Source organism: Fundulus heteroclitus, chromosome 2, assembly GCF_011125445.2.
Source record: "Fundulus heteroclitus isolate FHET01 chromosome 2, MU-UCD_Fhet_4.1, whole genome shotgun sequence".
Classification (NCBI taxonomy): Eukaryota; Metazoa; Chordata; class Actinopteri; order Cyprinodontiformes; family Fundulidae; genus Fundulus; species Fundulus heteroclitus.
In genome coordinates, this window is record NC_046362.1 from 28,567,706 (window position 1) to 28,582,278 (window position 14,573).

The 14,573-nt window shown below is 38.9% G+C and overlaps 1 protein-coding gene across 2 annotated transcripts in view; it reads right to left on the reverse strand.

The window, feature by feature from the left end:
* The window catches only part of necab2 (N-terminal EF-hand calcium binding protein 2), a 181,081-nt gene that overhangs the window by 164,845 nt on the left and 1,663 nt on the right, over positions 1-14,573 (reverse strand). For both annotated transcript variants that reach the window (XM_036152095.1, XM_036152091.1), the window contains exon 2: positions 8,006-8,030. In XM_036152095.1, the coding sequence (XP_036007988.1) occupies positions 8,006-8,030 (25 nt within the window). The remainder of the gene's footprint in view (positions 1-8,005; positions 8,031-14,573) is intronic.

Genomic DNA, 14,573 nt, shown 5'->3' on the forward strand with positions numbered 1-14,573 from the left:
CTACGTATATAATGTCTATGCTAACAGCCATAATAAAGCCGCAAAACTGGACGGTGCCATCTTTGATGCTATCTGTGAGAGCGAGGCGCATGCGGGTTACACAGAAAGGCGAAGCTACGACTCATTTCAGAAAAGATGCAGCTCTGGCCTCATTAAATGCACCCATTCTGGGACCCGGTTTTAACATTGATCATTACAGTCTCCCAAAAAACCTGCATTCATGTGGACTCACAGCCTAAACCACAAAATACCTTCATGGCTACACCTAATGTCTCCATGCAGACGGGGTCTGAGATTATCTCAGCACGTCACACAGACCCCACAAAACGGCAAAAAAAAGTTGAGACTGACTTTAACTTTCAAATTCAACATGACAACGAGATCTGTGACTTTTTATGACTTGGCTGTCTGCAAATCCTGCCTAGAAATTGCAGTCTGAGCACAGAAACTCTCATATCTGGAGCAATAAAGAGGCTGACAGGTTAAAAATGATTTTATGTGTGTAGCAGCTGCACCATAGATCTATAAGTGATCTTAAATCCTGATTCAAATATTTAAAGAGAGAGATGCCCCACTAAAAATCTCGTCTAACAATTCAATTAGGCTGCTGCAACAAGCAGCAATGCATTAAACAGACAATCCACAATTAACCAGACAAATAAGAAACTCAAAGCTGAGAGGAACACAAGCCAAAGGAAGACGGTCAGTTTTATTAATGTAACTGTGTGACTACAGCTGAGCGAGAGCAGCTGCATGTTTGCTGCAAGCTGTCACGTTGTAATTCTGTGTGTCGACAAGCAGGGACAAACAGGCCTCCCTAAACCCGCACGTCTCCCGTTTTTACGTCAAACACTGAGGCGATAATTAGCAGATGGCTGAGAATCACAAACAAGAGGAAAGAAACTTAAAAAAAAATTAATAAACTTACCCAAATAAGTTGTAAATAATTCCAACACGTGTCATGGGAGAGTTGCAGACCAGGTGGGTCACCTGCACAGGTGTTTTCATTGATTGTCTCATCAGGCTGTCCTCAGCTGAGCAGCCAAGAGAGACAACAGGAACTTCCCATCATCATTTTCAAGCTTTAGCTTCAGTTTGATTAAATAAGTTTAGAGCACAAACTTAGGTGGACTTTTTATTTATTTTACAGCAGCCAGGGGGACCTTCCAGAACGGGAAAGCTAAACAAGAACAATACATTTTGATTTTGTAACATTATTAAATAGGGTTAACTCCTCATCAACTCCTTTTAGACTTTTAACATTTAATGTCTAAATACCAAACTTGGGTTAGAAATTTACATTTCAATCAAGTCAGACACAACAGACAATATTTCCTCACCTTTTTAATACACAAATGAAATCAGTTGAGTGCACTGACCAAGTGTGCAAATAGTTTTTAGGGTGTGTTAAGAGGCAAATCCGCTTCCAAAAAGCCATATATCAGTCGCTTTGCGAACATTATGGATTAGTACATTGCTGCATGAATTAATCACTAAATGCTCCCTTGATCACGCACTCACTTAAAGGGAGAAATGTTGCTAAAAAGAAAGTTTCAGAAGATGTTCTCCATAAAATGAAGCAGACGCCACAGCATAACTGACATTTAATCTGTCATTTCCTGCAATTAGATTCTTATTGGTGCCCTTTCTCAAACATTTAGACAAGTATTTTTGATGTGCTGATTAGCATTTTAATTTCCAGATTTTCAGACGAAGTTAAGTGACATTTAGGAAGGTGCTGAACACGTAATAAAACCTCTAAAGTAGGATGTGCCTCATGCATCCATCATTTTACGGTAGGGTGACATCTTCATTTTTGGCTTTTTCTTTGAAATAAGCAGAGGCCACGTGGGGCACCAGATTTAACCTTTCTCACATGTAGGATACTTTTCTAACATTTATGATTAAACTGATTAAAAAAAGATGTACTCCTAACTTAGTTGCATTTAAAATATCATAAAATGTAAAAATTCAATATATCTTGAATTTTAAATAATATAAATATTACATATCCACCTAAATCAGACTTTTTATCTAAATGTATACACTTTGCATAAATCTTAGGGTTAAACCTAAAGTTCAATTAATCTAAATGTGAATATTGAATCTAAAACTCATACCTTTCCTCAGAAATTATTTTCCAGTCTTAGGAAGTAAGATAAACATTGTAAAGCAAATATGCGTGGCATCACTACGACATTAGCACTTTTCTGCTTGCCTTGAAGCTGGACATAAAAAATAGGGGGGGGAAATATGATAAACACACCGCACAGACTGATAAACTACTAAAACTGGGTTTAATTATTAATGCAGTTTCATAACAGAGAATAATTAATGAAAACGAATGAAAGCTTTCCGTCAAAACTTATTTGCATCACTCACAATTTCTTGTGTTGCTCTCCTGACCCAGTTGCAGCCACTGTTTTCTTATGTTCTCCTCTTTCCATTAAGGCAACCTGCTTTCATTTATAATGTAACCCACTTTCTGGTTTCAGTCCGCAGTGTTTTTTTTTTTTTTTTTGCCTTAAAGTCGGATCAGCCGACACACAAAATGCCCTTTTAGCTGTGAAGATGCAGTCTGGAGCAGTAGGTCTGAGTAGAGCAGCGTCATTAGCACGTCAGCGTGAGGGTAGAGCAGAGGGACCTGTCTGACCGAAGCACACAGCTTGAGTTTAAAGTCTCATCGGAGTTCAGCTAAATCCATTAGTGTTTATGCTTGTGATGGTTAGACAGAGAAGGTGTTTTTCCTGATGTTGCTCCAAAACAACTGCCTTGCATTTAATTGGATCCAATGATTGTTATGGATACTTTGTGACTCCATAATGCTGCTTTTTGTTGCCGTTAAATAGTGATCTATGTATGTTCAGCTCCCATACCATTCTGCTCACTGTAGTGGGTCTTTCTGTTTGTTAAAGGCGTACTATGCAACATTTTTCAGTTAATTAATATGTTCCATACCGTTTTGGATGAATAAATGAGTCATTTCAGGTCGAACTAAGGTTTTCTCGGCCACCCTGGTGGTCTGTGGGGGAAATACCGCACTTGCAATTGCAGGAGCCCTCGGCCCGCACCCACAGGCTCAGAAGTCTGGTGCATCCCGAGTGTCGGTCTTGCTTTACGGCGAGAACTGCTACACGCCCCCAGTGAAAGGTGTGCTCGTTGCTAGCGCAGTGGCGATATTTGTGCAGTTATCATGGCGGAACCAGCGAGAAAACAGCGAAAGCCCATGTCGGAGCAGGCAAGAAAGAGGAAAAGGGCTCTGGACAGAGAGAGGAGTCATACACGGGTGAACATCGGGCAAGCTTTTTCTGAATGGCGAGAGCTAAAAGAAAAAGAAGGCTGCAAGGCTGACGCGGACCTTGCGTTTCTGCTGGTGCGATTGTAAGTAACATTGGAATGGTTTCTCTCTCTCTGTGTGCATGTTCATACTTTCACTGTGTTAGTCTTTGTTTGTACTGCCGTTTTTTTCGACTTTTCGTTGCGTTCGCCTGTCTGCTAAGCTCAAAACAACCGCGTCTGGCTTGACGGAGAAACCAGAACAGCTGAGCATCTTTACGACAGTGCACTTTTACTTTCGTCCTCTGGGGGGAGCCTCGCTGGAAAATCAACCCCGGTTGCATAGTATACCTTTAAAATACGAGTTGTTTTAAACTTAGCATTATTAGTAGATAAAGGTGAACTAAAGCCCCCAACCTAAAGTAGGAAAGTATAAAAAATACATAAATGTCTCATTTATTTGGCAATAAATGTTAGGGGTGTATTTATTATGAAAAAAAAAACACAATCTTACATACAGCAATAGCCTGAGATAGGCCAGTGCTCTCATAAATAATTTAACAAGCATCAACTTGCAGATAGAAATGTCATTCTAGACACAATGTTTTTAAATTAAAGCAGATGCAGAATGTAGCTATACCTTAATGTCACAATGGTGTCCATGAGAACAGAAAACCTGCTGGATTTTCAGCTCTTGAACTGCCTGTTCCTACAGTGAACTAAAGGGCTGTAAAATGACGCAACTATTTCAAAGACTCGCTGGTTACGTAAAAACTCTACTAGCTGCATAAATATGTGTGCCAGGCATCCGCTGTATCACAAGTGTATGCAGAAGTCTACATCTCGAACATCAGTAGAGCGTCTAATACCACGTCACATTTACTGCTTGTATTGGCGATCGACATGAACACACACCTGCTCCTCGGTCTGCAGTTTCTGCATCCCTGACAAGCGCAGTACGAACGTAAAGCTAGACATTGGCCAAGTGCACCTAAATTCTCACCCCGACATATGATACAAGCTCTTACTCCCACGCTCATCTTCAGCTCCGTTCTGCTCCTCCTCTCTTACTAACCTCCGCATCTCACCCCTGCGACCCTCTTTTCTTTTTAACAATCTCCCCTCTCCCTGGTAGCATCTCCCTTCGCTCACACTCTCTCATTAAAACAGTTCCCGGGTCCTCTCCCAGGAGAGAAGAGCACAAGGGTAAAAATAGCTTCCTCTCGGCTCATGTTCACTGATTCCCCCCCCCCCCTCCAGCCTGCAGACTATACATCAAATAACAGCTTTTCTCCATAATAACCATCATCGTTTCTCACCAACACTCTTTTGCTAACGGATGCTGCAGCAATCCCCACCAAACTCATTTATGTGCTTTTTTTAAAGACATTTTTTTTTTAAAACCTAGAACTGAGCTGCTGAAACACCCCGAGAGGCTGCTATCAAAAAGTCTCACGCAATCCGACAGCTCGCTTGTGAAGTAGATGCTTGAACAAGAGGCCTGTGCTCTCAGAAATTTTGATCAGCAGGAATGAAAATGTGTCCCAGCTAACGTTCTGTTTCAGAGAAGTTAGTAATTAGGTGCGGGCCCTTAAACTGTTGTCAGCTGGTTGCTGTAGAGGCGCAATCGCATCAAACCCCGAGCGAGATGGGAACGTCATCCACAGCAAGGATGACGGGGGGGGGAACATAATTTCTGTTTGCTGATCTTCAGCAGCGTGCTTCCGCTCAGACAGTCGACTACGACCAATTAAGCCCTCTTGGTTGGGCACAGATACAATATAAAGAGATAAATGTTGGAACCCTAAGCTGCAAAAAAAGAAAGAATCCCGTCCACACATGCTAAAACAAACATGCATTCAAAGAGCAAACGACCATCTGGCTGCGGTGAAAAGCTCTTTGTGACGTATTCTCATTAGTCCGATCTTTTCTCTGACAGATCGGCACATAGTGAAGAGAGATGCGAGAAAGAGCGGCTGAGAATGGGATGAAAACAGAACGGGCTAGAAACGAAAAGAAAATAGCAGATGCCAGAGGATATAAACAAGCTGCTTGCTGGCAAAACTCTTAAAAAAATACCCACTAAAAACATTTCAGTGTCCCAGGACACAAAGATAAATGATTGGAGGGTGCCGCAACAGCTCCGCCAGCAGACAGGGTTCAACAGCTTTCTACTGACCACAAATCCTACAGCAGAACTGAAACAAAACCCATCCCCTCTCTCTTTTCTGGATCAATAAAGGCATGCATTCTATTGCTCTTAAGAAGTTGTTTAATATTATAGGTTAACGTTTTTTTTTAAACCATTTTCAATGCAGCGTTTCTAATGATCATGTGTTGCATTTTGTGCAGTAGACTAATGAGGAAACAAGAACTGTTTGGTCTGAAAAACATCTTTCATAAACAGTTTCTGCAAGTCCAGTCTTCAGGAGAAAGGAAAATAATCCAGCAAAAACCAGATAAATGTATTGTTCTACAGGTTTTCAGTTAATAGCTCTTTGGGAATGACCTTGTTGGAACTAAAATGACAGTCAAGACAATGTAACTTTATTATTTTTCACCTTTTAAACTCGATAAAATTATAAAGTTGTGTATTTCATCCAGTTTATAAAGTGGTTTGAAGTGACTGTTGTGTTTTGTTTATCCCTTGAGTTAAGGAGCCTTGCAGTGCCTGAATAATTCAGAGTTAATTGGTTTAACACATATAACTAATCTGTCAAAATGGTCAGGAACTGATTTTAAAAACAAGTGAAAAGCAGCCAAAGTCTAAAGAGAAACTTTTAGTTTCATAAAGCTGGAACAGTTATTAAGAAATCTTTAAAAGATTACAAAAAAAACAGCCTGATTAAAGGTTCAATGTATGTTCAATTACAAATTTCAGTCCATTTTATAATTACAGTTAAAGTTGAACAAAAATGAAAGTTTTTAAAAGTATTTTACACAAAAAAGACTCAACAGAGAGATGTATATACACTCAGCCCCCTTGAGGCAACACTTTGTAACACCACCTTTCACTGCTATTGCAGCTTCAAGGCTTCTGGGGGTTTGTCTCTTCCAGCTTTAAACATCCAGAGATAAAGATTTTGCCTTTATTCTCGTTTGAAAATAGCTAAAGTTCAGTCAAACTGGATGGAGAGAATCTACAAACAGAAAGTTTCAAGTCTTCAATTCTAATCAGATTTAGGTGGAAGCCATTCTAACACATTACTTTGCCTCAATTTAAACCATTTCATTGTAGCTCTGGCTGTGTGCTTAGGGTTTGTTGCCTGTCTGTGAGGGGGGGGGGGGGGGGGGGGGCAGCTTCACCCCTGGTTACAAGACGTTTGCAGCCTTTAAAGGGTTTTCTTCCAAAATTGCCCTTTTTTTTACCTCCATCCATCTTCCTATCCACTCGGACCAGCTTCTCTGCCCTGCTAAAGAGAAGCCTCCCATTACATGCTGCCATTACAGTTTATCTGGATGGAGATATTGTTTTCAGGGTTTTAGTGTTTCACCTCACATAGTGTTTTGCACGTAGTACAAATACATTTTAGTTTCATATGACCAGACCATCTTGTACATCAGGGGTTCCCAAACTTTTTTAGCTGCGCACCCCTTTCTGTGTTCCAATCGAGTGGATGCACCCCCAATTTAAAAAAAAAAAAAAAAAAAAAAGCCTTTTTATAGTCATATTAAAGGCAGCATGTTTCGTCATGCTCAAATGACCAGAACACACATAACAAAAAAAAAAAAAAGGAAAAGGAAAATGCAGTTGCACTTACAATAACACAACCATCATAACAAAGGTTATGAAAATAAAATTAGAGCATAATTTTAATTAAATTGTGTGGAGCCAGAGAAAGAAAGAGACGCTCAGATCGGTCACATCTCCACAACCTGAAATGTGTCTAAAGCAGAGGACTAAACTCTGATGATCTACCTGTGTGTTCTCACTTATTTATTTCATGCACCAGCTTCTTAATCTGAGTCTGACTTACAATTTTCAGTCTGTCGACTGATCCCTTTGGATCTCTGCAGCTCCTCCAAAGTAACTCTAGGGCTCTTGGCTGCGATAATGTTCCTCTTGCTCGGGCTGTCAGTTTAGGTAAACAACGACGTCTTTTCAGGTTTGCAGCCATGCAACCCTTTTCCAACAGAGCTCTGTGGGATGATCAAAGCTTAGGGTATTGTTTTATAGCCTAATACTGCTTTAAACTTCTGCACAGCTTTTCCCTGTACCTGTCTTCTGTGTTCCTTGGTCTTCATGGTGCTGTTTTTATAGCTGTATTCAAACTTTAAATTAAACAAGTCTGGACATTCTTTACAAATTAGGTTAATTTTGAAGGCATTTGGTCTGCACTGGATTTCATTTAGAGGTGAAACTAATAAAATACATTTAAGTCTGTGGTTGCAACAAAACAAAATGCAAAAAAGTTCAATACACCGTTGAGAGACGTTAATTATCTGCAAGATCTTTACAACTGTATTAATTGATAGTGTTGCTGGTAAGCCCTCTTCAATTGTTAAACATTTTATAAATGTTTGCATTTATACAGTATGAATGAACCACATTTTTGTTTTCATTTACCGACTTTTTTCTTGAAAAGGTTTATGAAACTGTGCTAGCAACATTCACAATAGAAAACAGATGGAGAATGGATAGAAAATCACTATAACCCAACATATTGCCAAGTGTGTTTAGTTTTGATGCTGAATGAAACAAATCACAAGACTTTATAATTTTACTCACCATCTTTGTCGGCTCTTCTGAAAATCTGTGAACAGAAGGTAAGAGAGGTAAGTTAGTGCGAGGGAAGAGTTTAGCTAAATTATTCTAAACGGAACTGCGTTAATTTAAAAACAGTGTCTCAGACAGTTACTTGTATATTTTTGCAGAGGTCAAAGGGAAAATAGAAGAGAAAAACAAATGTACTGGGTATAAGATTATGACCACCTGCCTAATAGTGCGTTGACCTGCCAAAACATTTAAATAGACTCCTGAGGTTGTACTGAGCTAGTCCTGTGTGCTGCGAGGTGTGGCTTGTTTTTTCAAGCACATCTCACAGCTGCTCTACTGGATTTAAATCTGGAGGAATTGGAGGCAAAGTCAAAATCTCTAACTTATCGTTGCACTCCTCAAACGATTCCTGGATGGTTTTGATTTTGTGGCAGATTTTGATTCTGCTGAAACAACCACAGACATCAGCATAGGTGCAATTTCCATTACAGGGTGTACATGGTCTGCAACAATACTTAGGTAGGTAGTAAGTGTCAAACCGGCATGGGTCCACATCCACATGGATAGCAGAACTTAAGTTTTTCTAGCAGTACATTATCCATAATATCACACAACCTCTGCCTGATTTAGTTCTTCCAGTTATATGATCTGGTGCCATGTGAAAAAATGTGATCCATCAAATTCTTTTCTTTGCCCTTTGGACAAGTTCTGATGCCAATGTACCATTGTGGGCTTTTCAGTAGTGGACAGGGGGTCAGTATGAGCACTGTTATTGGTCTATGCAGTTCGATAGGCAGCAATCTGCAATGCATATGCTGATATATAAATATAAGGCATGGTCTAACAACAAGCATTCAGAATCAGCATTAACATTTTTGGAAATTTGAGCTACAATGACTTGCCTTTTGGATTAGACTACGCGTGTCAGCCGTCTTCATGTGCGTCATTTAGCTTTAGTCGATCATTACCCTGCTGACAATTCACCATTGTTTCTCATTCACACCACTTTTGATAGATAGTAATGTAGACAAGGAACATGAGCTACAGTTTTGGAGAACCTCTGACCTAGTTGTGAAGCAATGATAATTTTCCTCTAATACATCAAATCCATGAACAAAATTTTAATTTACTGTCTAATATATACCACACCCTAACAGTTGACCTGTGGAAGTGGTAATGGTTACCCCCTGCACATGTGCATGGTCAAAATGTTGTGCTATATTTGTAAACACATAATTTAACCTGGTATCTATCTTGGTGGATTTCCTGTGGACACTGAGTGACTTTAGTAAGGTCTATGCCTGTAGGTAAAGCAGTGTATCGTCTGCATAAATTACTACATGTCTACCCTACAAAGCTAATTAGGCACTTTTCACACATGTTTGCACACATGTTTTCACACATCCGTTCTGTGGTAGCAACTTAATGTGTTAATGCTATCTCTATAAGAGTATCCTTTTGCAATAATTTTAAACAGAAATCTGGCTATATGTAATCCAGTGACTTTTGAAAATTACATTTAATAGTTCTCAAGGTTTTCCCACAGAGTTTGTAAAGATATTGATTTTGATAACAATATTTTACAGAACCGTACAAGCATGGAAACAGAAATTAGAGTAGGCAAAAATCTTTGCATTTCTAGACTTTATTTCCTCCTCTATTTTTTAAAAGCTCAATCCGTCCATTCCTCCATGTATGATTAGACATGGACCAGTTACTGGTTTCACGGTATACTGCAATATGAAAATCTCATGGTTTCAAAACCACAAAAAAAAAAAATCTCTCATACCATTCCTGTGGTATGACAGTTTTTTTATGTCTCATCAGAGAGAAAGTGGAGGTGAATCCCTCAGGTTGTGTGCAACCGTATCATCATGACCCCTTCCGCAGCTATGGATCTATGATGGTCGTATAAAAGGATACTTCGGCTACCGTAAGAAGATGGATGACAACGGCTTGGAGGAAGAAGATTACGTGCAGAACATGATTGCGGCAACCAGAAGAGGCAACGGACTAAACATTATAGCGAATCTACGGGAGTGCCTTTGATCAATAGTTTCTAAAAGTTCAAAATAAAGTAAATCCTGTCTTGACATGAAGAAGCTACCTTTAGCGCCAGGCATTATGATTTGTTTTGTTCTGTTTGTGTGTAACACTTTATATGTAATCTTTTTAACATCAAACGTCACTCCAGTATCTAAAACACTATAAAAACTCCTAACATGACACATTACTCTGATAAAAAGACGACTATCATCATGCAGCATACCCTGATTAGCAGCAGTGGAAACGCAGTAGTCCTATCAGTTGTAAACTTTGTTATTGTTCCAGATTTCCAAACATGCTTCTGTTATTTTATCCATATAGCTTAACTGCACTGTTACATCTTTTATATACTGTTTAAGAATAAACAACTTTCTTTTATAGTTTTTACTTTACATTACAAAATAACACATTTGGAGTGGTATTCATAATACCGTGATACAGTAAAACTGTGATATTTTTGCCTAAGGTTATTTTGTCAGAATCTAATACCAGCCCATGTCTATCTATGGTAAATGGCCTGTTCTGGTATATCGCTTTATCAAGTCCTCTAGGACCCCAAAAATGTTTCACAATACATTCAATCGTTCACCTATTCACTCACACGTATGCTAGTGGTGCTAAGCTACATTTATAGCCACCATAACTGAATATATTTTTTCACCAGTCAGCCTACTTGTTCATCAACACATCCATAAGCATTCCATCCATTTTCTCACCTTTGTAATTATTTTCTCCATACATTCATTCGTTTTTTAATCAGTCCATATGGCTGCTCATATGGACTGATTAGTCCAACTATCCAACTACTCGTCTGTTTTTTCATCATCAATCCACCTGTTCATCTATTGCTTCATTCATTTGGTTGTTTATCCACCCGTTCATCTGTTTTTCTTTTTCTGTCCTGTCCGACCAATCATCCATTTTCTTTGTCTATCAACTATTCATTCTTTCACTCATTTGTCTGTTTATCCTTCCCTCCATCTATCCTGTTTGTCAGTCCACCATTCATCAAACCATCTTTCATTCCTCCATCTTATTTGCTCTGTCCATTCCTTCCTTTGTTAATTTGCTCTGTCCATTCCTTCCTTTGTTAATTTGTCTGTCTCTGTCTAATCTGACTGCACATCTGGTCATACATCCATTTTTACAGGTTCATATGTCTAATATGTGGAGAATTTTGATAAAACAACATTTAAATCTAGGAGCTAAGATTCCAAAACATTGCTAAATAAAATTATATTCACAGAACTGTTACAACAAATTGCTAATGGTACTTTTACAGTGTGAAGGAGCTTTGTTGTGGTAATAAAATGTGAATAAAAATGCATATTCAAAGAAAAGAAAACTGCTACCATGTTCCTCATTGAGAAATTCTCTGTTTTATCTTTCTTTTAAAGAAGAAATTTCTTTGCAAGGAAAAGAGTCTCTGAAATGTAACTGAAATGGTGTATGATGAGCCTGTTAACTAAAGCACAAGACGTATATTAGACCTGCTTAGAAAGGGAAACTTGTCATATGCTAACCAGTAACCCCAACCTGGTAAAAGTTATTGTTCTACAAGAAAACATTTTTGGCTGCAATATTAACAGAAAAAGAGAAAAACACAAAATTCTGCTGTGTGGACAAAAAAAGGTTTCAGAATGTTAAGGTGATAATGTGTCACACTGAGAAAGGATCATCACCTATGTATATGGAACCACATGACAGGAAAAAATTTTCATTAAAATTTATGAAATATGGAAAAATGTAAACAGTATGAGATTGCTGATTTATGTACAGTTAAAAAGACTAAATGACAAGTTTGCACAAAAGAAACTCCTGTGTTATACTCTACAAGAGTTTGGGTTTTGATATTCATCATTTCCCTATGGTTTATTATGTTCTTTATGGTCTTGCCATACTTAGTTCATTCCTTTAGTTTTAGTTTTGTTCTTATTGCTTGTGTTCTGTTCTCTATGTATTATAGTTTATTCCCTTAGGTCAGTATTTGTCTTTCCCCATTGGGTAAGTTTTTCCTTCACTCTAAATTCAGGTTATTTGTGTTAGATAGTCTCTCTCTTTCAGTCTCCCTACTTATCTTCTGCCTCAGCTGCTCCACATCATCCTTGATTAACACACTGACCTCCAATGTCATCTTGCTCCCTTCTTTCAGTATTTAAGTCCACTGGTGGTGATTGCTCTTTGCTGAAACTTACTGTCACTACAGTTCCCATTATTATGAATTTCTCTGTTATCCTGCATGTGACTCTGCTGTGTTCCATGTTCTGTAAGTTTTTTTGTTATTAATAAATCATAATTATGCCCCAATCCCCATAAAAAGCAGTCTGCCCAGCAGGAATAATGTCAATGAGTAGATACCATATAACGGGTGATGAGTCAACCATTCACTGTTTTCTTTTCTAATTTTGACAATGTCATAGTCTGAAAGAAGGGGTCTATTTCTTAAGCTTATGAGAAACTTCACGAGCATAAAACACTCACCAATCTACAGCTGACTGATTATGTACTGTGTGCGGGCGGGGCACCACATTAAGCTAATTTATAGCTTCAGTTAAAACTTCCTCCCACTGTGGAACTGAAAATGTCAGCAGTGGTACTTTCATCTGTGTTTTCTGAGAGCCACATGAAGTATTCCTGCTGAGGGGAACGCCAGAATGATGAACAGGAGTGAAGACGGAAAGATAAAGGGAGCAGCAGCAGCAGCAAAGGACGAAATGAGAAAACTAGCAGACAGAAATAAAAATGTGTCATTGTGACCTACTGGATATCAGCAGCTATTCATTTCAAATAAAGAAAGAAATCTGGTTTCCAACACAGTTTCCATCCTCAATTTCCCTAATTTTCAGTACATGTCTGCCCAATTAAAAAGAAATTAATATTAAAGTCCATTATCATTTATGGTAACTTTCTTTACAGTGCTCGGGCTTTAAATATAATATCTGCAAAAAGGAAGGAAGGAAGGAAGGAAGGAAGGAAGGAAGGAAGGAAGGAAGGAAGGAAGGAAGGAAGGAAGGAAGGAAGGAAGGAAGGAAGGAAGGAAGGAAGGAAGGAAGGAAGGAAGGAAGGAAGGATTTGGATAAGGGCATGATATTCCTTTGAAAGAGAACAATGGATGGATGGATGGATGGATGGATGGATGGATGGATGGATGGATGGATGGATGGATGGATGGATGGATGGATGGATGGATGGAACACTACTGCTGGGGTACGTGAAATAAAGTCCACTTGTATACTCAGCTCAAATTTTATACTTTTTCAGACTGAGAATGGAGCCCTGGGAGAAATGTAAATTTCTCTTTTTAAACTTATTATCTGGATCTTTTTATTTAAATCTAAGGTTAATGAATGAGCTTTCATATTTCTAATTAAAAATAAATCACAATGCATTTAAGGCTAACCCTATATATGAGGATTTTAAGTTTAATTCCCAAATGATTTGGTTTTAAATCATTTGGGATGTAATTTTAAGACTTAATACTTTTAAACCTTTTCAAAACATTGTTCCATATATAGGAAAGAGGTTGCTTATTTTTTTTTTTTTCCGTCATATCCATTCATCCATTCATTTTTTTACACCCACTTAATCCATGCAAGGTCACAGTGGGGCTGGTTTCCATGTCCATTGGGTGACAGTCCCTCACAGGGCAACACAGAGAAACAGGACAAACAACCATGTAGGCACACACTCAGACGTCTAATCTTAAACCCAAACAAATTTAATTCACTCACTACCATCATGACAGCCTTCACAAAACACCAGAAAACTACTTTCAACAGCAAAACAACTAAACACCGATTATGTTGTATATTTTTGCTCCATTATTACAGAGGAGCGCATTACGACACGCTGCCATTGCAAGATAAGGTTTTGTAAAATTAAGAGGTGGATTCTTGCACCCATGAAAAGCTCAAAGTGAAGCTCATTACCACTGAGAAGAGACACACTCCAAACAGCAAGCTGTTCTGCATTGTTCTGCTGCCCGGCTGCACCCTGGGGCGCACTCAGCTCCACAGAAAACAGCCAGATCTGGAGCTGGTTGAAGGCAGAGACGCTTCGGAAGTGGGGAGAAAAGTGTTGCGTTGAGGAGGTGGCATGTGTTTGACGGGAGTTACAGCGGAAGCCCAGAGTTAAAAGAAATCAGAAACGACAGAAAAAGACTGAACAAATGTAGAAACTGGAGACAGCAGACGAAGGAAGCCAGGAGGGAAAGTGCTGCATCTCCTAACCTGATTAATAACGGATGCTTCTGAAGAGCGAGAGCGAGAGAGAGAGATAAGGAAGTGAGGAGAAAGAGGGGGGAAAGATGAAAGGAGTTAAAAGAACAGTGAGAAAGGTACAAAGGGTTAAGATGAAGGTAAGGAAAAATGCAGCAAAAAAATAAATAAAAAACCAGAAGCTGGTCTAATGAGGAGAAATGCTTCATGAGGCTGTGAGCACACAGACAGACCCACCAGGAAACCACTTTGGTGTGAGACTTCACCGTGATAACAATGTTGGGGGTCAATAGTATGGGAAAATGGCAGAACAATTA